Source organism: Zootoca vivipara, chromosome 3 (assembly GCF_965207765.1).
Source record: "Zootoca vivipara chromosome 3, rZooViv2.hap1.1, whole genome shotgun sequence".
Classification (NCBI taxonomy): domain Eukaryota; kingdom Metazoa; phylum Chordata; class Lepidosauria; order Squamata; family Lacertidae; genus Zootoca; species Zootoca vivipara.
This window is the reverse complement of record NC_142586.1, coordinates 101,531,080-101,554,800: the sequence shown is the minus strand read 5'-3', so window position 1 is coordinate 101,554,800 and position 23,721 is coordinate 101,531,080. Positions and strand designations below refer to the sequence as shown.

Below are 23,721 nucleotides of genomic sequence, written 5' to 3'. Positions count from 1 at the left end.
AATGAATTCTGGGTGATGAGATGCAGAAGGGTCTCTCTATTGGAAGAGACTAGAGTTCATTCCCTGCTTTTTCCTAATTATGCTTCATCTGTTCTAGTATATACTAATGCCAACTCCAAACTCCCTATACTTGTCCTTACATAGCAAAACCCACTGGGGCACAAGCGAGAAAACCTGGCAGACTCTGAGGTATGCACATCGGGGTTTTTTATTTTAAAAAGTGGGTGAAAATACCAGTGAGAACATGGGGTGCTGACTGACTGTTGGGAGGTGAAGAGGAAAACTGAAGGGATATGATGGAGTGGCTGGAACTCTGGTAGTGGAAAAGAAACAGGTCATTATGCAGCAACATTTTGTTGCAGTTCCTTCTTTCACATTAACAATGTTTGCTTCTGTGAGAAGGCTGGCTTTTATTTAATTAGGAAAAACACACACATATAGACTGCTTAATCAGAAAAATCTCTAAGCGTTCTGAATAAAATAATTAGCATAGCTTATGAACTAACAACAACAACAACAACAATAGCTGCCCATGGCCACACCATCTGAACACTTTTGCTCTCTTACTGCTGCTTCTTCGGCGATCACTCGTAGCCGAGTAAGATTGTCTTCCATAAACACGGTTTTAACAATGAGTCCGTAAGTGACTGTGGAGGCCAATTCTGGATCCACACGACCTTCCACAGTGGGGACATTGGTTTCTGGGCAGGAGTTGATCACAGTGTGGATTTGCCAAGCGTGCCTTCCTCTTAGCACATTTCTCTCTTGCATCCTGAGTTTGAGTGTCTTCAAAGCCCATGGCACCTTTGGTAATGGCTGTTCTCCAATTGGAGTGCTCTCAGGCAAGTGTTTCCCAATTGTTGGTGTTTATACTACTTTTTTAAAATATAGATTTGCCTTGAGAGACAGTCTTTAAACCTCTTTTGTTTCTGATAGGACGGTATCCAGCTGAGAGTGAATTTTTCCTTTAATGTCTTCATCGGCATCCAGTGTTGGTGCATAAGCGCTTATAATAGTTCTTACTGCTACTACATTAGCTCTACAACTAGGAAATATAGGCTGGATCCAGTTATTTCAAGAGCTGCTCATCAGTTCAAGAGGTCAGATTCCTCGTTTCTGTCTGCCTTGGGCTCCATTTTTTCCTCCGCGTGTCCAATTGTGTCTGGTTGATCTCCCAGCCTTTCCAAGCAGCTGAAAAGAATACAATACCGCTCTTGTGAGCTCGCCATTAAGGGATTGCCTCTCCTGAACCACATGACTTGATGGGGGTTCGGTCTTATAAGGTCATTTGTTTTTCCGTGAAACTGCCATGTTAAACTTGCTTCGCTAAGGTACTTAATTGCTAAATGGCCGAAGCTTCTCCCCAGTCGCTCGGTCTGCTTGTACAGTGCACAAGCGTTTGCTCTGAACCAAACCTCCCTCCCTAGCACGATGATATTTGAGGATGTCCTCCGGGAGGTGAATGGCTTTGGGAGATACCAGATCCTGGTCTTCTTGATGCTTTGCATTCCCAGACTGATGATCCCCATGCACTTCCTGCTCCACAATTTCATCTCTGCCTCTCCACCTCACCACTGTGTGCTTCCAGCCTTTGCTGGCACTTCCAATCTCAGCCAGGATGAGGCCTTCTCCGTTGGCCTCCCAAGAGAGCCCGACGGGACATTTAGCCCCTGCAAGATGTTTTCTAGGCCACAGTTTCAGTTGCTGGCAAATTCTTCCTGGGAGCTGGACAACGCCTCATTGATCCTGAGCTGCCAGCATGGCTGGGTCTACGATTATTCACAATATGCATCAACCACGGCCACTGAGGTAAGCTTTCAATGTACTTCTATTGCAATGAAAGGATCCAGGTGAAAAAGAGGACGGGCCCCTGTGATGTAGCCTGGAATAGCATTAGCTTTTTTTTGCTGCTGCATCACACTGTTTCCTCATGTTAAGCTTGCGGTTTACTAAGACCCCCTTTTCACATGTACTACAAGTCAGCCAAGGGACCCAGGTGGCGCTGTGGGTTAAACCACTGAGCCTAGGGCTTGCTGATCAGAAGGTCGGCGGTTCGAATCCCTGTGATGGGGTGAGCTCCCGTTGCTCGGTCCCTGCTCCTGCCAACCTAGCAGTTCGAAAGCACATCAAAATGCAAGTAGATAAATAGGAACTGCTATAGCGGGAAGGTAAACGGCGTTTCCATGTGCTGCTCTGGTTTGCCAGAAGCGGCTTTGTCATGCTGGCCACATGACCTGGAAGCTATACGCCGGCTCCCTCGGCCAATAATGCGAGATGAGCGCGCAACCCCAGAGTCAGTCACGACTGGACCTAATGGTCAGGAGTCCCTTTACCTTTACAAGTCAGCCAAGTGTCCTCCATTTTATATTTGTGCAGCTGGTAAAACCTGACACTTGCCCCTACTGAAATTCATTTTGTTAGCTTGGGCCCTGTTCTCCAATTTGTTAAGGTCATCTTGAACCCCGATTCTTTCCTCTGCAGCATTAGCCGCCCCCTCCCAGTTTGGTGCCACTTGCAAATTGGATGAGCATTCCCCCCCCCCATTCTTTCATCCAAGTTGTTTATAAAGACATTGATGAGGAACCATTAGAGAGCACTCTTTGGGCTTGGTTGGCTTCTCATGCAAACTACTCCAGCTGAAATTCCCTCTTCTGCCCAGCTATTCCTGTTTTGAATCTGGGTCACCTTAATTACAACCCATGATACTTCCTTCCAGTGGGACCTGGTGTGTGAGAAGAAAGGCTTGAACCAGGCAATTGCTACCTTTTTCTTCATTGGTGTTACTTTGGGGTCTGTACTTTTTGGCTACTTGTCTGACAGGTGAGTAGAGTTTACTTTTGGTCTTTAGTGCATGGGCAGACAGACTTCTGGCTTGTGGGATCTACTGTGGATGATGATGATGATTATCATTATTATCATCTTGAAATCCACCAACTGCAGCCAGGTAGTTTGTTGGGGTGGGTTAGGGTAAAAAGCTGCACAATTATTGGAATCGAGGAATATGTTGCCTCTGGGCACATGCTCAACCCAATATTTTGTTTTCAGTACCAGCACTGAAGGACTACAGTCCTTTCCCACACAAAAATCAACTTCTGGTGTTCATTCAAAGCTTTCTTCAACTTGGAGCCTAACTTAGATGTGTGGGGTTTTTGCCCGGAGGGGTGGAGATTATTCATTGTTGCTATTCTTAAACGAATGAGGATATTTGCTGATCTGCTGCAAATACTCAAGAGAGATGCCAGTAGATCCCTGATCCACTTTCTTCCCATCTCTGCCTCACCTGTCTCACTACCAAGTCTTAGGTAGATAAATCTTTAATTACAAGGACATATATGAATTTTCAAACTGTACAACCTTGGACAACTGCTCTCCCCCCCCCTGAGACAGACAACCTTTCCTATCTACCCTCCTAAACCCACCTCAATTGGAAGAAAATAATAATAATAATAATAATAATAATAATAATAATAATAATAATAATAATAATAATTAATAATATATTTATACCCTGCCATTCTAGCTGGGTTTCCCCAGCCACTCTGGGCGGCTTCCAACCGAATATTAAAAACAGTACAGCATCAAACATTAAAAACTTCCCTAAACAGGGCCGCCTTCAGTTGTCTTCTAAAAGTAAAATAGTTGCTTATTGCCTTGACATCTGCTGGGAGGGCGTTCCACAGGGTGGGTGCCACTACTGAGAAGGCCCTCTGTCTGGTTCCCTGTAACCTCACTTCTCGCAATGAGGGAACTGCCAGAAGGCCCTTGGTGCTGGATCTCAGTGTCCGGGCTGAATGATGGGGGTGGAGACACTCCTTCAGGTATACTGGATCGAGGCCATTTAGGGGTTTAAAGGTTAGCACCAACACTTTGAATTGTGCTTGGAAACGTACTGGGAGCCAGTGTAGATCTCTCAGGACCCGTGTTATGTGGTTCTGGTGGCCACTCCCAGTCACTAGTCTAGCTGCCGCATTCTGGATTAATTGCAGTTTCCGGGTCACCTTCAAAGGTAGCCCCACGGAGAGCGCATTGCAGTAGAAAACTTGGTGGGCACTGGGATGTATGGTGGGGGAGACATCATGGCGCCCTTGAGTACTGTTCAGAACTCCACCAGCCCCTGAACACCTCTGCCATACATCTAAATAAAATACTGTCTCTTTGCAGATCTACAGTATTTCCCACTCAGTTTCTTCCCCCTCCTAATTCATTTCCTATGCCAATCCCACTCAAAACTGATATTCCCTTCACTTAATCCAATTTCTTCCCTTACAGACATGCTAACCACTCAGGTTCCCTCCTCCAAAGAAAGGTTTCCCCTGGTTGTCTCACCTCACAGAGTTAAGCCAGGCCTCTCCTTTCGTTTTTGAAGTTTGAGCTCTCTCTGTGGGTCCCTACCCATGGTGGCTCCAGATTTCTGGGGCCAGGCATGACTCCGGTCCAGCTTTCCACCAAAGAGGATGGACTCTGAGGAAGCAAAGTGCCATTTTGAAAAAAATATTAATGAGAATATTAATAATGCCCTTGTTCCATGAAGAAAGAAGACTGTGATCTTCCAGCATCATCTGTGGAGTCAGGCCAGGAGTGGAAATCTGGAAAAGTAATTCACACTTTCACTGGTGCTGCATGCAGCCTTAGAACCTCTTGATTAGGTCCTGAACATCGTATTAAAGGGAGACAGGAGGGGGCAGACAGTAGGATCAATGCATGTTGGATATATATTTATCTGTGCTAAAAATCAATGCACATTGATTGTTGCTGTACTTCAGTGCGCAGCGTGCACTGAATAAAAGAGCTAAAGCCGACTAGAGGCCATTAATAACACTATTTTTTCCTGAAGTGCCAGAACTCACCATGAACGCCTCCCTCGTTCTCTTATAAATGCCACTGGCGCCTACCTGAGAGGTGCCGAAACTGAATTCCAGTGAGTTTCGGCTGATAAAAAAACCCCGGTACCATCTCCTATTTCTTCAGAGAATTGGAAGTGGCATTAATGGGTACTAGCCACGATCATTTGATCCTGCACCGAGGAATAAAGTGTAGAAACGATCTGAGAGGACTCCTGTTCTCACAGCCTGCTTGTGGGATGAGCCCTGTGTGCAACAGGAGGTGGGCAAGATAGGCCTCCGACAAGATTCTTCTTATGTAAAAAGGTAAAGGTAAAGGGACCCTGTAACCATGTACAAAGGAGGCATTGAGGCCTGAGTTGTGCACCCTCATCTTTATCTCTGGGTTTTGTAGGTTTTTTGTACTACTGTATTTCAAAAAGCTCAAATCCTCTCTGTCAAGGAACAGCAGTGGGATCAACATAAAAAAAGGTAACAAAAGCTGCGGCATGCATGACATTGCACATTTGTCTTCCAGCAATACTTGTTCCCGCTCTTCCCCCAAAGAATCCTGGGAAATGTAGTTTGTTAAGGGTGCCGAGAGGGTTCCTCACAGAGATATAATTTCCAGAGTCCCTGGGAGAGGGGTTGGTTCTTAAGTCACTCTAGTGGCTTCTGTAGTGACCTCTGCTTCAGAGTATCTGAAGAAGTGTGTATACACACGAAAGCTCATACCTAGAAAGCTTTTACTTAGTTGGTCTTTAAGGTGCTACTGGAATTGTTTTTTAAAAAAATGGGGGGAAGATTCTTTTAAAGACTGTCTTAAGACAAAAAGACTTTCTTATGGGAGTTCTTTTTGGATCATCTTTCAATAATTTTTTTTTATCATTCATCTTGTTATTTATTATGACTCTTTTAACAAAGTTTACCAGCTATGGCAAACTGGGGAAGTCTTCCTGGTTCTTTGTGAGATAAACCATCTCTTTCTTTCTTTCTTTCTTTCGACACTTGTCCAAATACATACAAAAATTAATACCCATCTTTCTATAATATTCTGAAATACTTAGTCTAAAAAAATTACAAATTAAAAAAGAAATAAAGGAAGAAAGGAAAAAGAGAGAAAAGAATAAAGAATAAAGAATAAAGAAAGATGAAAAGACATTTGGTTCTCTGTCCTGCAGCTAAACATAGTATTGACTCATTAACACCCAGCCATAAACCAGTATTTTTTCAATCTTCAAATCCAAAGATTACAAGTTCATTTTCTCTTTCATGCAAAACATCCATAAGAAGTTTCCAGTCTTGAATAAATGTCAATATTGATTTTTCTCTAACTGGACATGTTAACTTTGCAACTCCAATAGTTTTATCAGCCATTTCTTTATAGTAGGTAGAGCTGTATATTTCCATCTTTGTGTATATAACAATCTCGCAACTGTAATCATATATTGGAGTGATCTTAATGAAGTCTCTCTCTCTCTCTCTCTCTCTCTCTCTCTCTCTCTCTCTCTCTCTCTCTCTCTCTCTCTCTCTCCACACACACGCACACACACACACACAGAGAGAGAGAGAGAGAGAGAGAGAGAGAGAGAGAGAGAGAGAGAGAGAGAGAGAGAGAGAAGAATACTTTGTCATATGGAAATTGCCATTTCGGATGACTTGCGATGCGCTCATTTATCCACAAGAAGTCACTGTTAGCTTGTATTGAGAAGGATGGAGCGGGTGAGATATTAATGCTCAAAAGACAGCAAGGAAACATTTCCTTCTTTTGCCCCTTATGCTATCAACACATATAAAGAAATCCCTCTAGCAAATGATGGCCCTAGTCATTTCTCCCCCTGTCTTTCTGGGTGGGGGTGGGGGTTGAGCTGATTTGGAGAAGGGGAGGGAAGCGAGAAGGGAAAACACCTGTGCCACTTCCCCAGAAACGCAAAGGTATCCATGGGCCTGGGAAGGCTGTCAACCCCTGTGTGAGGCGAAGGCAAGCTTAGATGCTGTGAATGACGTGGGAGAGAGATGCCTTACCTGGCGAGGCAATTCTTCTGGCATTTTGACTGGGACGAAAATGGGCGCTGCTGCTCTTCTTTTGGCTTCCTAGGTTTGGCCGGAGGCGGATGCTCCTGCTCTCTTTCCTTTCCACGATGATCTTTGGGGCCCTGGCTGCGTTTTCAGAGTCTTACCTGATGTTCAGCATCACGAGGTCGCTCTGTGGGATGGGACTCACGGGCGTGTCCATCATCTCCTTGATATTAGGTGAGAAGTTCTGAGATGAGAGGTGATTTGATATGAAAGGATGTCATATGGAGGAGGGAGAAAGATTGTTTTCTGCTGCTCCAGAGAAGCGGACACGGAGCAATGGATTCAAACTACAAGAAAGAAGATTCCACCTAAACATCAGGAAGAACTTCCTGACAGTAAGAGCTGTTCGACAGTGGAAATTGCTGCCAAGGAGTGTGGTGGAGTCTCCTTCTTTGGAGGTCTTTAAGCAGAGGCTTGACAGCCATATGTCAAGAATGCTTTGATGGTGTTTCCTGCTTGGCAGGGGGTTGGACTGGATGGCCCTTGTGGTCTCTTCCAACTCTATGATTCTATGATTTCTTTCCATTTCAGGCCAGGTGCTGTTGTGACGTGGGGTTTGTGATTTCAGCTCTCTTGACATAATATGCTGGAGGCAGTTCTCTAGTAACAGCTCTTTATTAAAGTGAACAAGACTGACTGTGAGGGCAGGAAGGCTACATTTATAGGGACAGGGGACTAGCTAGGAAGGGATACATTTTGGAGGGAATAATATCAAGCAATCACAGTGCTGCCTTTTGGAGGGAACCAATAAGACAGAGGATCCAAATACAGCAGCTTAAATGAACCAATAGTAGCTGTACCCTCTGGAACCAAAAGGCAGTAACTTTATCCTAATGCAAATACAGACAATAATAATACAGATATAAAATCCTTTGACTCAATACACAACACCCCTCCCCCCCTAGTGAGCACAGCAGACGTAATCCCTCAGGTACTGTGGGGTCCTACAACTTCTACTTGATCTCCTGACAACAGGTGTTGCAGGTTCTGGATTGGGTGTTACCTGTGGTGGAGGGGCTGCTATAGGGGTTTCGTCAGGAACAGATGGAGTCCCAGACATCTCAGGGTCCCCTACCTGTACCTCGTCATCCTGAGGACTAGCAGACCCTGGTTCATTTGCTGAAGCCCCTGGTGACTGCACCTCTGGGCCATCTTCACTCTGGTCTTGCAGCTGTGCGTCATTAGCCAGGGATGAATTATCTGACTCCTCCCTGCTGAGTGCCCGGCGCCTCAGCTGATCTATATGTCTCTTCCAAACTTGCCCATTTTCCAAGGTCACATAATAGGACACAGGTCCACTAGCCCGGGTGATCACACCGGCCACCCACCGCGGACCTCGTGAATAGTTCCTCACCCAGACCAAATCTTCAGGGGCGAGATACCTTGTTGTGTCAGTCTCAGCCTGGGGGGTTGCTCTTGAATTACGGTTTGGCATTTTATCTGGGTGGACATAATCCAGCACCGTTACCAGTCTTCTACCTAAGAGCAGCTCGGCTGGCGACTTGCCCGTCGCAGTACACGGCGTCGCATGCTGCAAAAATAACATTCGTGCAATGCGAGCCGACCAGTTACCCTCCATTAAGCGCGCAATAGATTCTTTGGCTGTTCTTACCATGCGCTCAGCCTGCCCATTGGAGGATGGGTGAAAGGGCGCGGATGTGACCCCTCTTATGAAGTTATCAGCCAAGAATGCCCTGAATTCTTGGGATACAAAAGCTGTCCCATTATCTGATACAATGGTCTCAGGTAACCCGTGGGTTGCAAACAGCTGCCTCAACACCTTGATTACAGCAGCTGATGCCATGCTAGGGACCATCGCAACTTCTAACCATTTGGAATATGCATCAACGATAACCAAAAAGACCTTCCCTTGGAATGGCCCAGCAAAATCTATGTGCAGCCGGCTCCAGGGAGTCCTGGACTGCTCCCACCAGTGGACTGGTGCTCTGGCCACTTCTGGCCGCACCTCTTGGCATGCCTTGCATGTTCGTACCCATTGTTCTATGTTCTGGTCCATTCCAGGCCACCACACATAACATCGGGCTAGCGACTTCATCCTGACCATTCCCGGGTGTCCCATGTGAAGCGTCTCAAGAACCCTGTTTCTCAGTGGTGCTGGGATGATCACCCTATCTCCCCATAGGAGACAACCCTTATGCATGGACAATTCGTGCTGCCTTGTCGCATAAGGCCTGAATTTTTCTTCATACGGACCACCTGGCCACCCCCTCCCCACCCAAGTGAGCACACGGGAGAGAACAGCATCTTTCCTCGTTTTCTCAGCTATATCAGTAGCTGTTACAGAAGCCCCCGGAAGTGTTTCTAGCATCATAATGTGCTCCGCTGGAGCAGGATCCTCATTGCTCCCGCCAGGAAGGGGCAATCGACTCAGCGCATCAGCGTGGCACAACTGTTTCCCCGGCACATGGGTCAAGGTGTACTGGAACCCATTCAGGAATATTGACCAACGCAACATTCTGGGGGAGAGAATTTGTGGCGTTTGTTTGTTTGGGTTGAACAACCCTAACAGTGGTTTGTGGTCCGTTTCAATGGAGAAATGGCGACCGTACAAATAATCATAGAACCTTTTGATTCCTGACACAATTGCTAGTGCCTCTTTATCAATTTGAGCATAGTTGCGCTCCGTGGGTGACAACGTACGGGAATAGAAAGAGATGGGCTTTTCCGACCCATCCGGTTCCCTATGACTCAGCACAGCCCCCAGGCCGTATTGAGAGGCATCACATGCCAGGACCAGCGGTTTCGACTCATCATAATGAGCAAGGACGCTCCTGCTACTCAGCATTTCTCGCAAGGAGTCAAAAGCCTTCTGCTGCCCCCGCCCCCATCGCCACACATTTTTTTTCTGCAAAAGTCTATGTAATGGTTCAGCTACCGAAGCTTTCTGGGGTAAGAACGAATGATAAAAGTTAATAAGTCCCAGGAATGACTGCAACTCCGTCTTGTTCTGTGGTCGTGGTGCCTCAATGATGGCCTTAATCTTAGCATCTGTGGGGTGGATGCCTGATGCATCAATTTTAAACCCCAAGAAATCCACAGTTGGCACCCCAAAACTGCATTTTTGTTTTTTCAGTTGCAACCCCACCTCCTTGAACTTGAGCAACACTGCACGGACACGCACAACCAGTTCCTGTGGGTCTTTTCCAGCAATCAAAACGTCATCAAAAAATGGCAAGACCCCCGGCAGACCTCTTAACAGGCGTTCCATGAGCCCTTGAAAAATCCCTGGGGCCACACAAACTCCGAACTGTAATCTGTTAACTCTGAACGCCCCTTTATGTGTGACAATAGTCTGTGCTTCCGCTGATTGTGGGGTTACTGGCAGCTGTTGGTAAGCTTGTGCCAGGTCAATTTTGGCGAACACCTTGCCCCCAGCCAGTTTAGCCAACAGATGTGATATGACTGGAATGGGGTATGAGTTTCCCCTGAGTGCCTTATTGATAGTACATTTGTAATCTGCACATATCCTGACTTCCCCATTTGCTTTAAGGGGTGTGACGATTGGAGTCTCCCACTTAGCAGAGTCCACGGGTGAGAGAACTCCCTGCTTGACCAATTTATCCAGCTCTGCCTCGATCTTGGGTTGCAGTGCAAATGGCACTCGCCTTGGTTTGAGTCGGATTGGGGCCACCCCGGGATCCAACTCGAAGTCAACTGGGGGCCCTTTATAACAACCCAGTTTTCCATTAAAGAGACCAGCAAATTCCTTGCATAATGCCTCGCTCATCTCAGGGCAGGTTTGGATTGAATTTAGCCCTGAGATACTCAGTCCCAGGGCAGGGAACCAGTCAGTGCCCAGGAGACTGGGGCGACTGCCCTTCGCAATCACCAGTTTGAGTACAGCCTGTTTGTCCCGGAACTGTACTCTCACGGCACACATTCCCATAACATGGATGCGGCCTGCTGAGTACGACTGCAAGGTTGCCGGGAAGGGCTCCAGAGGGGGCAACTTACCCCTGGGGAAGAATGTCTTCGCGGTCTGGTCCGACACGATGGTGAATGCAGATCCGGAGTCCACCTCCATGTCGCACTGCTGACCCTCAATCTTCACCTTGACGTGTGCCTTGCCTTGCGCTGGAAACTGCACGGCCCTCCCGTTGATCTCTGTTACGTAGTGGCAGTCCTTTAGAAAACGAGGTGCTGTGGGCGGTCTGCGATGCTCCAGTCTAGGTGCTCCTGTTGCTCCCGACACCGCCGATCTACAGACCCTGGCGATGTGACCCGTCTTTCCGCACGTCCGGCACATAGCATCCCTGAAACGACAACTCTTCCGCTCATGGTTTCCGCCACAACCTGGGCAACTGCCTCGGCGATCTTTGTGCGCTGTGCAGGCCTGACGCACCAACTCGACCCCACGGACTGGGCTCTGGCTCGGAGTAGCCTCTAGCTCGTCCATGGCATGCGCAACTTCTATCTGTGGCTTAGTGGCCTTGCGACTGGCATCAAGCTCCTCTCTTTCATAATTCTCCGTGGCGGTGGCCTCCTTCAAGGCTGAAGCAAGGGTAACCTCTTCTTTAGCCACGATGCGTCTTCTGGCTTTCTTGCTGCTCAGACCACCAATAAACCGATCCAGGAGAGTCTCTTCCAGATTTTGGAAGCCGCAGTGCTGAGCGAGCTTCCGGAGTTCAGCCAGAAATGTGGATACAGACTCCCCAGCACGCTGCTGCCTCTTATGGAACTCCATCCGCCGGGCCATCTTGGTCTCAGTAGGCGCCAAGTGGCTCGTTAGGCAGGCAAGAATATCTTTGAGAGATGTCTCACTCAGCTTCGCTGGAGCAAGTAATGCCTTGGCCAGCTTGAAGGTCTCGGGCCCACAGTAGCTCAGGAATGTAGCCCTTCTTTTGCTGGCATCGGTGATCCCTTGAGCCACTGCAAAGAACTCGAAGCGTTCGACGTAGTCTTCCCAGGTATGGGGCTCTGATGGCTGGAAGGGCTCCAATACCCTTGGACTCTCCATTGTCCTAGCGGGCAGGGTCGTCTTCTCAGCTGGCCAGTGAGTCTTGTTCTCAGCTGCAATCCGGACTCTGAGGCAGGGTTGTGTTTAACCGCTCCTCAGCATTCCGGATCCCACCTTCGTCGCCAGTTGTTGTGACGTGGGGTTTGTGATTTCAGCTCTCTTGACATAATATGCTGGAGGCAGTTCTCTAGTAACAGCTCTTTATTAAAGTGAACAAGACTGACTGTGAGGGCAGGAAGGCTACATTTATAGGGACAGGGGACTAGCTAGGAAGGGATACATTTTGGAGGGAATAATATCAAGCAATCACAGTGCTGCCTTTTGGAGGGAACCAATAAGACAGAGGATCCAAATACAGCAGCTTAAATGAACCAATAGTAGCTGTACCCTCTGGAACCAAAAGGCAGTAACTTTATCCTAATGCAAATACAGACAATAATAATACAGATATAAAATCCTTTGACTCAATACACAACAGGTGCCTCCGCATGCTAGCGCTTCAGGTGGGAATAGCGATCGTGGGCACCCTCTTTCTCTCTGGCCCCATCTAAACCTTACATTTAAAGCAAGTACCACAGCACTTGAAACAGCCGTGGCTTCTCCTACGGAATCCTGGGAAATGCTGCTTTTTCTGAGAGTTGCTAGGGAAGCCCTGTTCCCCTCACAGGGCTAGAGTTCCCTCGGGAGAGGGGTCAATGGTCAAACCACTCTTAGAAGAGTTGCTTTATGGCTGTCTTCCTTTTGCGAAGATTACTAACTGCAGCAAACTTCTGTCCTCACCCTCTGCAATCTGTTGCATCTGACCAGGATAGCATCCCCTGGGTGGCAAAAAGGGATTATCCCTCCACAGATTTGGGATATGGAAAGGTCTTTGATCATAGGGGGGGGAGTAGGGTGGCTTTGCCCCTCTTCTTGCCCCACCCTAACGTTGAGCAGGGATAATAATAATAATAATAATAATAATAATAATAATAATAATAATTTATCTATACCCCGCCCATCTGGCTGGGTTTCCCCAGCCACTCTGGGCGGCTTCCAACAGAAATATTAAAATACACTGATTTCTTAAAGATTAAAAGCTTCCCTAAACAGGGCTGCCTTCAGATGTCCTCTAAAAGTCTGGGAGTGCAGTTTGGGCTGCTGAGTCATTGCAGCTAGAGTTGTGGATTGATGGCAGGCACCCCCAAACTTTGGCCCTCCAGATGTTTTGGACTACAATTCCCATCTTCCCCGACCACTGGTCCTGTTAGCTAGGGACCATGGGAGTTGTAGGCCAAAACATCTGGAGGGCCGCAGTTTGGGGATGCCTGATTTATGGGGTTGACTGTGATTGTGTTGTGTTGAAGGTGAACTGAGTCCAAACGTTGAGAGCTGCTGCTGTATATTAACTTCCAGCTGTAGAATGGACTGACATCAAGCACCGCACCTTCTGCGGCACCATCAGCGGCATTTCCTGGTCTCTTGGGTACATGCTTTTGGCACTCGTGGCCTACCTGATTCGGACGTGGCGTTGGCTCCTGTTGGCTGTCACCTCTCCCTGCCTCCTCAGCATCATCATTTGGTGGTGAGTGACTGTGGAACTCCTCTGTTATGTATTCAGCGGTCTGTGTTTGCCTGAGCTTGAGTCTGGACTAAGGATTCGGGGCTCCTGCGTTCTGATTCGATACATGATGTCCAATCACAGAACATTCAGGATTTGGGCCTCTGCCATTGGCCCTTGAACTCTTAGTTGTGATTCGCAGCTTGGAAGTTTAGGCAGCCAATCACGTAGGGAATGGGAGTGGTCCAGGCGTTCAGGAATGTATATAAGCAGTTGCTTTGCCCCTGTTTCTCAGTTTTGTAGTTCAATGAAGGTTCTTGCTGTTATCACTGCATCTTGCCTCGTGGGAACCCACCTACCTTACCTTCCAAGTTCCGGACTGCAGAATACGGGACCGGCAGCTATTTGACACCGGAAGTTGCGTCGATGTAACTTCCGGTGTCGCTTTGCCCTTCTATGGGCACCCAAAATGGCCGTTGCCAGCTTCGAAAATCGCTTGTGCGCATGTCAGGAAGTGCTCCGACGCAACTTCTGGTGTCGCTCCGCCCATCTATGGGCACCAAAATGGCCGCCGCCAACACCGGAAGTGACGTCTATGCACTTCCGGACATGTGTAGATGCGGCTTTTGAAGCTGGCGGCAGCCATTTTTGGTGCCCATAGAAGGGCAAATCGGAAAGAAAAAAATGGCCGCCGGCAGGAGAAAATAACGGAGAAAAACGGGAGACGAAGTGATACGGGGGACCACTGGGAAAAGGTAAGTAAAAAAGGGGTTTTCCCGGGGGAAACGGGAGACTTGGCAGCTATGCCACCTACACTTCATCCTCCAAACCGTAATATTCACCAAGGACTTTGAAAGGTTTCCTGCACACCCAACCATATTTTGTCAGCTACGCCCTTTCTCCAACTTCCCACGGTTCCTCTTTCTTGTATTCTTTACCTCTTCTTCCCAGTACCTTTGAGAACCAAAGTGTCGATGCCACTCACCGTATCTTGCCTTGACTGCCCGCAGGAGCTCCCAGGGGCAGGAGTGTGTGCAAAGAGATGATGTTTTCCTCATCTGCAGCAATCCCAGATGCACCAACCCTGCTTGATCTCCAAAACGCCTTATCTGTCCCTTGCCAGGTGGCTCCCAGAATCTGCCCGGTGGCTCTTGACAAAGAAGGAGGTGGAGGCAGCGCACGGCTATCTTTCCAGATGTGCCAAAGTCAATGGCAAGAAAGAGTTCGACTCCAAGATAACTCCAGATGTGAGTGCGAGGGGTCTTGCAGCACCTCAGGTGCTGTGATGGACCTCTAGAAAACAACCACGACGCGTGAGACCCGCAACAAAATGATGTGGTGTGGAGTGTTTCCTGCTCATGGTTCCAAAAAGCCAGCCAATCTAGTACTTCATTATCTCTCTTTTCCTGTCTTCCATGTTTGCCTTCCAACAGGTGGGCTCAGTGGTAGAGCACTTGCTTACCATGCAACAAGGCTCCAGGTTCAATCCCAGACATCTCCAGGTCGGGCTGAGACCCTGGAGAGCTGAAGCCTGCTTGTGTAGGCCATACTAATCAATTTTTATATATCGTATTTTCCTGTGTATAAGACTAGGTTTTCCCTCTAAAAATAATGTCAAAAAATTAGGGGGCATCTTATACTCTGGGCCACCTCCCCCCATATTCTTAAATCTGAGTCCCCCAAAATAGGGGGCATCTTATGCATGGGGGCATCTTATAGACGGAAAAATACAGTATTGTAGCCCACTCTTCATTGAGTGTTTCCGGTCCTAGAGCTGATAACCAAGTCATAAAAACAAACAGCAAAAAGCGATACATCAAATTACAAAATCATATAAACAAGTTCAACCAACAACAATTTGACCCTTCCATCACCGAGGTGGACCAATAGTGTAAGGAGTCTTCCCAAGCTCCCACAGCCAGCCTTCTGTACCTGTCAAATGCTCAAAACTCTGTAAGATAGCTCAGTTTGGGATCCCTCCCTCCCTCCCTCCCTCCCTCCCTCCCTCCCTCCCTCCCTCCCTCAAAATTTATTTTCATACTTCTGTAGGCTTTTGGGGGGGTGTCTTTGAAGCATGCTGACAATCTCCCTCATGTGCACAGATGGTACCATCTTGGCTACATAATCATAGAATCATAGAATTGTAGAGTTGGAGGGGAGCCAAAGGGTCTAGCCCAGGGGTAGTAGGCAACCTCAGGCCAGTGGGCCGGATGCAGCCCAATCGCCTTTTCAATCAGGCCCATGGACGGTCTGGGGATCAGCATGTTTTTACATGAGTAGAATGTGTCCTTTTCTTTAAAATGCATCTGCGTTATTTGTATGGCCTGCCTAGTGTTTCTACATGAGTAGAATGTGTGCTTTTATTTAAAATGCATCTCTGGGTTATTTGTTGGGCATAGGAATTCGTTCATTTCCCCCCCCCTCAAAATATAGTCCGGCCCACCGCATGGTTTGAGGGACGGTGGACCGGCCCACAGCTGAAAAAGGTTGCTGACCCCTGGTCTAGCCCAACCCCCTGCATCCATCCTAGGAGAATGAGTTCCTCTCTGATGTCATTACAGGATCTAGCCTTTGCAAAACAGCACTGAGGGGCATTTTCTCTCTTCCTTTGCGGTGAATGTAGGTCCTGCGGAGGACACTGACCATAGAGGAGTCGAAGACCTATTTCTACTGGCACCTGGTGAAGACCCCCAAGCTGAGGAAGACCACCTTGTGTTCTGTGGTCGTATGGTATGAACATAAACTGATGACTGTGCTTATTTCCCGACTTTGAAAGAGATGGAATCCGTTTTCTTTCCTGGAAGGCGTTGCATTTAATTGTGGTGGGAATTAGGATGCAGAACAACATTTTCTTTAGACAGGCTTTCCTATGTTGGATTATTTTTTTTAAAGTCATATTAGATGTTTATTGTCTTCCTTGGGCGAGTGTGCAATTTTTTTACATCAAAGGAGGAATGCAAACCATCGTATTGCTGTGCTTTCTCCGTTGTCATCCTATATTTTTCAAATGCTAGTTTGCAGTGATTTATGAAACTCCCACCACAAATGGAGGACAGTTCCTTCAGATGTCATCTCGCCTTGTAATGCTACCTCAACTGGGAATGGCTAATTCTAAATGACTGTTGACATTGTTGGTGGCTGTGTGCAATCCTGACTCTCTGGAGCTTTACAACCCCAATGGAACTGGTCTTTCCCCTGCACACACACACACACACACACACACACACACACACACACACACACACACACACACACCTGAGCAGTGAGCCTGGGGAAACTAACAAGTTTTGGACAGGAGTTTGTTGTGTGTGTTTTCCGCTGTTTGCAATTCCATTTAATTTGCGTAGCCCAGGTAGCATTATTCCAGTCCTCCCCCTCCCCGTAAAGTCGCATAAATCTGATAAATGAGGGGAAATTGGGCTCCGAACTGCTGTACTCAACTTATTTGTTTTGGTGTTTGGGGGCATTGCACAAAGCAATAACCCAGGACTAGACAGGATTGCTCTCTCTACACATCAGCTGATGTGTAGAGAGAGCAATCCTGCTTAGCAATGGACAGGTGCACAAGGGAACTCTGTGTACCTGAGCCCAGTACAAAGCAGGGTCCCTCCCTCGCCTCTGCACTCACACATTGAGGGAGAGTGACCCTGCTGAATCCTGCAGGGAGTTCATTTGCACACTCAAACTGAGCAAGATTTGGACTGGTGGGCAGGACACCTGTCAATCACGTGATGCCGTAATGGCATCACGCGATTGACCACCCACTGCCGATCAACTTTGGCTTGCAAGGGCTGATCCTGATATTCCTCCCGGTAGTTGCTGAACCTAAGTCGGCTCTGTTTTCCTTGCAGGTTTGGTGTGGCGTTCACCTATTACGGCATCAGTTTAAACATCAGCGGTTTCAGCTTGGATCCGTACGTGACACATTTTATCTTTGGGGCCATTGAGATTCCTGCCAAAGTCAGTGTGTATGTTGTCTTGGACCGCATCGGCCGCAGGCATTGCCAGGCATGGACTCTGATTGGGACGGGAGGCATGATTGCTCTGAATGCAGCCATCCCTGCAGGTGAGAGGATCATCTGGCCAGTTCTGCAGCTTCACTGAGCACCCTCCTAGTCATTACATGAGCTGCAGCAGCATCAGTTGCCTCCCGGGACTCCTCCAGAAGATGCTGAGGAGCCACCCTTGATTTCTTTGCAGAAAGATTGTGCAGAGGTGGTACTCTTTTTGTGCGTATTCCTCCCGGTTTGACACTGAGGTCCAGCTCAGAGGGCCTTCTGGCAGTTCCCTCAGTGAGGTTACAGGGAACCAGGCAGAGGGCCTTTTCGGTAGTGGCGCCCGCCCTGTGGAACGCCCTCCCATCAGATGTCAAGGAAATAAACAACTATCTGACTTTTAGAAGACGTCTGAAGGCAGCCCTGTTTGGGGAAGTTTTGAATGTTTAATGCTGTATCGTGTTTTTAATATTCGATTGGGAGCCGCCCAGAGTGGCTGGGGAAACCCAGCCAGATGCGTAGGGTACAAATAATTAAACATTATTATTATTATTATTATTATTATTATTATTATTATTATTATTATTATTAGTCTTCCCATCCATTTATCCTCATCCTACACCTTTCAGTACATTTCCCTAACTCCAAAAAGTCTTCCCCCCCTTTTTTTTTAAAAAAGTGGATCTGTTGCCAGAACATCAAAGTGTTGCACAAACCTGCATTTCCAGTCTGCACTTAAATCTCCAGGCCTCCAATTTCTTCCTCCCTCAGAGCAAGGGCATCTCCGATCGGCGGTGGCCATCTTGGGCAAGGGATTCTCCGAAGCTTCTTTCACCACCGTCTTCCTCTACACAGCTGAACTTTTCCCAACGGTGGTCAGGTAAGTGGCTTGGGCTCCAATCAGACCCACTGGTGGTTTCCCCCCCAAAAAAACCCATTGATATCCAGTGACTTCCCTTCTTCCCTTTCCATGGTTCATTTTCTATCTCTCCCATTCCTGCATTTCTAATCCTATAACCATTCAAGTCAGTGTTGCATTTTTACACCATTCAAACATTAATTACGCTGTTGAATTTATCTTAATGCTGCCAGCATTTTCAGTTGTGTACAGTTATTTTCCACATATTCAATAAATGTTTTCTGCTTCTCTTTAAATATATGTTCTTCTTGCTCTCTTATTCTATGGGTTAAACCTGCAAGTTCTGCATATTCTAACATATTCCATTGCCAATCTTCTTTTTCTGGGACCTCGCTCATTTTCCATTTTGTGGGTAACGAAACTCGGGCCACTGTTGTTGCATACATAAATAGGCTTTTCTAACACCTAGGAATTTCTCTCTGGGCTATTTCCAATACAAATGACTCTGGTCTTTGGGGGAAGGTAATTTTAAACATTTTTTTCAACTCATTCCCCAATATTCTTTTACCTTTTTACATGTCCACCACATATGAAAAAGGTCCCCTCCCTTTCATTACATTTCCAACGCATATCTGATTGTACTTTATATATCCTAGCCAACCTGCTCGGAGTTAGGTATCATATCACTTTTCCAGAGTTTCTCCCAGAGGTTTAAATCTATATTGTGTCCTATATCCATTGCCCAGTGTGTCATTGAAGCGTTGACTAGCTTGTCTCCCCTCCCCCATTCTAATAGAAGGTTATATATTCTAGACAAAGGTTTATCCTTTTTTTGTAATAGTTCTTTTTCAAATTGTGAGCTTTGGTCCAAAATCCCCTCTTTTTTTGTCTGACATGAATATATCATGTACCTGATGATGATGTAATCAGTCTGTAACTTGGCTCCTTAAGTTTTCCATAGGTTTCAGTCTGGATTCCCTCCCTGTAAAGTCTAGCAAATCCCTGTATGCCACCCATTGTCTATCCATATTAACCCTCTTAATTGAAATTGCTTCAACAGGAAATAACCATAAGGGTGTTTTTCTTTCCAGCAAATTTTTCTCCCAAACTCTGTTAATAAAACTCCTATAAATTTTAGCTTTCCCATACCAAAGACATGCATGCCAGTCAAATTTTAAATCATGGCCTGAAATGTATGCATTATCCATTATCCAATACAATCCATTCTTTTAACCAACACAAACAAGCTGCCTCATAATACAATTGCAGATCTGGCAGGGCAAAGCCTCCTTTTCCTTTTATATCTATCAAAATGTTATGTTTAATTCTAGGCTCTCCTTCCTGCCAGATAAATTTAGAAACACCCACCTTCCACATAAGGCAAAATCTTTGGGGGGTTGGGTTCTGAGGCTACATTTCCCAAATCATCTTCAAAAGAACGAAACACAGACCCATGCTTGATTTGTGCTGGAATCCAAGGCTGTGACTAAAGGAGAAGCAAGATCTGTTGGGGTGTGAATGCTGTCCGCCCTTCCATCTTAGACTCAGGTTGTACACATGTGCAAATAAAGCCATATATCCTAAAGGCACCACAGTCTCCACTGACCCTCATTCCAAGGAAACCAAACCCTGGGGAAGTGCCTAGAACCACTGGAACCTCTCACTGCTCAGAAGATTGGGATGGTGTGTAACAGTTTGATGGATTTGTCTCTAATTGAAATTGCTTTGTGTTCCCTTTGCAGGCAGAGTGGTGTTGGCTGCTGTTCATTCATGGCGCGGTTGGCCAGCTCCATAGCTCCTCTGATCATGCTGCTAGATGACACCTGGAGATACCTGCCTCCCTTGATATTCAGTGTGGTGGCACTGGTGTCTGGGACGGTGGCCTTTCTGCTAACAGAGACAACCAACATCCAGTTGCCAGAGACTATCGAAGATGTGGAAGATGGCAGGTGAGTGACGTAGACACACAGGGCACATCGCCTGAATAAGCTTTCCACTTCAAAAGGGGAAGCAGTCAGATATCAGCTGGTTTCCTCCCCCCCCCCGGTTCCTCCAGACTGTCAGTATTTTGAGGGAGGGACTCCGGTGCATGTCGAGTACTTAGACTTGCACCATGACACTGGGTTAAAGTCCTTTGCCATTTTAGCATAGCAAGTTAACAACAGCAGTGGACTTTTTGCGATTTGGAAAGTAATGTACTGCAAAAGGTGGGACGAAAGAAGGATTAATGGGAAGACATATAAACACCGTAGAAGCAAGTCGGGGTGGGAGCTCATTGACGCTGACCTAACCCGCAAACAAATCAGAAGAAATACTCAACACAGATTGGGCTATAACCTCCAAGGAAGCTTTGTGCAAGCAAATCAGGGTGAATGCTCAGTGATCAGGCCATCTGGAGGAAACCCTAGGTGTAGATCTAGGCTGCATCTACACGCCGTGTATTTAAAGCGCATTTCCTCGCTCAAAGAATCATGGGAACTGTAGTTTATGCTCCTGTAAATTAGAGCCCTGTGCAAGATAAACTACAGCTCCCGGTATCCCAGCTCCCATATCTGAAGAAGTGTGCATGCACACGAAAGCTTATAGCAGGCTTCCTCAAACTCGGCCCTCCAGATGTTTTTGGCCTACACCTACAACTCCTATTTGATCCCTAGCTAGCAGGACCAGTGGTCATGGATGATGGGAATTGTAGTCTCAAAAGATCTAGAGGGCCGAGTTTGAGGATGCCTGGCTTATACCAAGAACAAACTTAGTTGGTCTCCAAGGTGCAACTGGACAATACACACACACACACACACACACACACACACACACACACACACGACTGCGTCAGACCAACACGGCTCCCTACCTGAATACAGCTCCCAGGATTCTTTGGGGGGCAGACGTCCTGTTCTTTAAATGCATGGTATTCATGCAGCCCAAGTACATTTCTGAACGCAATTCTGGTGCTCTCCATTAAAAAATCCCCCTCCCCCGAACCAAACCTGGTATCTTGAAGAATGCTTTTCCTTCTACCCACCTGTATTGAGGTCATTTTGAGAGTCTCTCTGCCAGGCAAGAGTCTTCATCCGAGGCAAGACAGGTGGTGACCAGAGAGAGGGTCTTCTTGACTGCAGAGCCTCCTTTGTGAAAAATATTTCCCCAGAAAGGTTTGCCTGGTGCGAACAGTCGTATCTGGAGATATATAGCCTCTGGATAGCCACATGAGGGGGCAGGTGATGGAGTCATTGAGGTGCAAAGGGAGGTGGAAGGAAGGTGCTTGGCAGGCAGAACGAGCAGGGGTAGCAGCCCCTAGTCATTAATACATCCATAAGGCATTTTCTAATCAGAAAACCTAATTCGCATTTGATGCCGAATATTCAGATATGCACTCTGCCGTAAGTGAGCAAGCACGACAAATCTGTACGGGAGGCGAAAAAGACAGAGGCGTATTTGTGAGATCTTAGTGCAGGGGTCCCCGAACTAAGGCCCGGGGGCCGGATGCGGCCCAATTGCCTTCTAAATCCGGCCCGCGGATGGTCCAGGAATCAGCATGTTTTTACATGAGTAGAATGTGTTCTTTTATTTAAAATGCATCTCTGGGTTATTTGTGGGGCATAGGAATTCATTCATTTTTGTCCCCAAAATATAGTCCGGCCCCCCACAAGGTCTGAGGGACAGTGGACCGGCCCCCTGCTGAAAAAGTTTGCTGACCCCTGTCTTAGTGCCTTCAGACCTCAGGGACCAGAGCAGAGCTTTATTTATCTCTCGCTTGTCTTCAGAAACAAAAAGGCATTGGGAACCCAAGTACACGGACAAGGCATGGATGGAGCAATCCCTCTTGGGCTGATGAGTCAAACCGGCACAGATGCTCCCCTCTCTCAGCAACAGGAAGCCAGCACTGAGTGCAACGGGAAACAACACTGTAACAAGACATTGCTGGCCAACGGAATAGACGCTGCTGGATGCTCGGAAAAAGTCTGATATAATGGGAACTGGCTGCTAATTGGAGCTGAAATCCAATAAGAGGATAACACTGTCGTGAAGTTAAATGCCACTGTATGGCATTTTAGTTTGTTTCAGTTTTCAGAGAGGGCTGAATCTGATATACTGACCCTATTTGCTGTCATGCACAATGAAATAAAGCGTTTGGGTTATATTGTGCCTGCTAGACAGGGGAGCTTGTGTGTGCGTTTGTGAAAAGGAAGAGGGTAAAACCCCCAATAAATTTAGAAGCACTGACTCCCAAGGCTTCCTCCTCATTTGCTGCTTAGTTGTTGAGACTCCGCGATAACTTATGAGATTTGTAGGTTTACCTCGTTTGGGAGCTGCTTTTTGTGGTCCAGATAGATGTAAATATTACGTGTTAGTGCTATTTTTTTAAAAAAAATCACATTGAAAGAAGTTCACTTTCCATTTATCGCAATTAAAAGTGCTAGTCTTGGCCTAAAAAAAGGTGAAGGATCCCTAACAGTTAAGTCCAGTCACAGACGACTCTGGGGTTGCGTCGCTCATCTCGCTTTACAGGCCAAGGGAGCCGGCGTTTGTCCACAGACAGTTTTTCTGGGTCATGTGGTCAGCATGACTAAGCTGCTTCTGGCGCAACGGAACACCGAAACCAGAGCAGCGCACAGAAACGCCGTTTACCTTCCCTCCGGAGCGGTACCTATTTATCTACTTGCACTTTTGGGCATGCTTTTGAACTGCTAGGTTGGCAGGAGCTGGGACCGAGCAACAGGAGCTCACCCCATTGTGGGGATTCGAACCGCCGATCTTCTGATTGGCAAGCCCAAGAGACTCAGTGGTTTAGACCACAGCGCCACCCCGGCAAGAAAAGCTGCCTGAGTAGTGGGATCATTAGCTGAGGTTTTCTGCAGGTGCCCCCACCATCCAGAGGCACAGCCTCCTCTGCTGTGGCACCCAGCTTATAGAACATGCTTTGCAAACATGCTTATATAGTGCCCCTCCTGTGTGTAGTATAGTTGTTTAGAGAGTCAGACCAGGACTGAGGAGACACAGATCCAATTCCCCTCGCAGCCACAAAGCCCCCTGGGTGACTTTGAGCCAAGCCCTGTCCCTCCACGTAACCTGAAGCATGTATTATCCTTGGAGGAAGGGTGGCCTGGTGGGTTTTTGGTGCCAGCTGACCAGAGCTGTTGCCAGCCGCCTAGTAGAAAGCCAAACAGCCTGGCCTGCTCTAGTATGTTTAACGCCGATTAATTGTTCAGCTAGAAAAGCTTTTCATGGCAAGACCAAACATCTTCACCTGCTAATTCCTGCAGCCCAAGTAGTCAGCCCTACAGCTACAGTAGTCAGCTCCCGCAACCCTGGAGGGAAAGTGGTTGAAAAACACACCATTGAAGACACATACAGAATTGCCAAATCACCAGGGGGAAATTAACCCCGCCTTTTCCTATGCATTTTGCAGGCTTTTTACCTACAGAAATCTCTGGTATGGATATAAATGG

At 47.1% G+C, this 23,721-nt stretch overlaps 1 protein-coding gene across 1 annotated transcript; it reads left to right on the top strand.

Annotated features, from left to right (window-relative positions):
• Nucleotides 1-1,343: 1,343 nt before the first annotated feature.
• Nucleotides 1,344-22,422, top strand: LOC118082724 (solute carrier family 22 member 7). Its single transcript, XM_060273050.2, has 10 exons — nucleotides 1,344-1,809; nucleotides 2,717-2,820; nucleotides 6,919-7,073; nucleotides 13,273-13,441; nucleotides 14,541-14,664; nucleotides 16,041-16,147; nucleotides 17,269-17,483; nucleotides 18,184-18,292; nucleotides 20,014-20,220; nucleotides 22,036-22,422. Exons 1-10 carry the CDS (start codon nucleotides 1,432-1,434, stop codon nucleotides 22,235-22,237), a joined length of 1,770 nt encoding a protein of 589 aa, XP_060129033.1. The 5' UTR covers nucleotides 1,344-1,431; the 3' UTR covers nucleotides 22,238-22,422.
• Nucleotides 22,423-23,721: the final 1,299 nt, after the last annotated feature.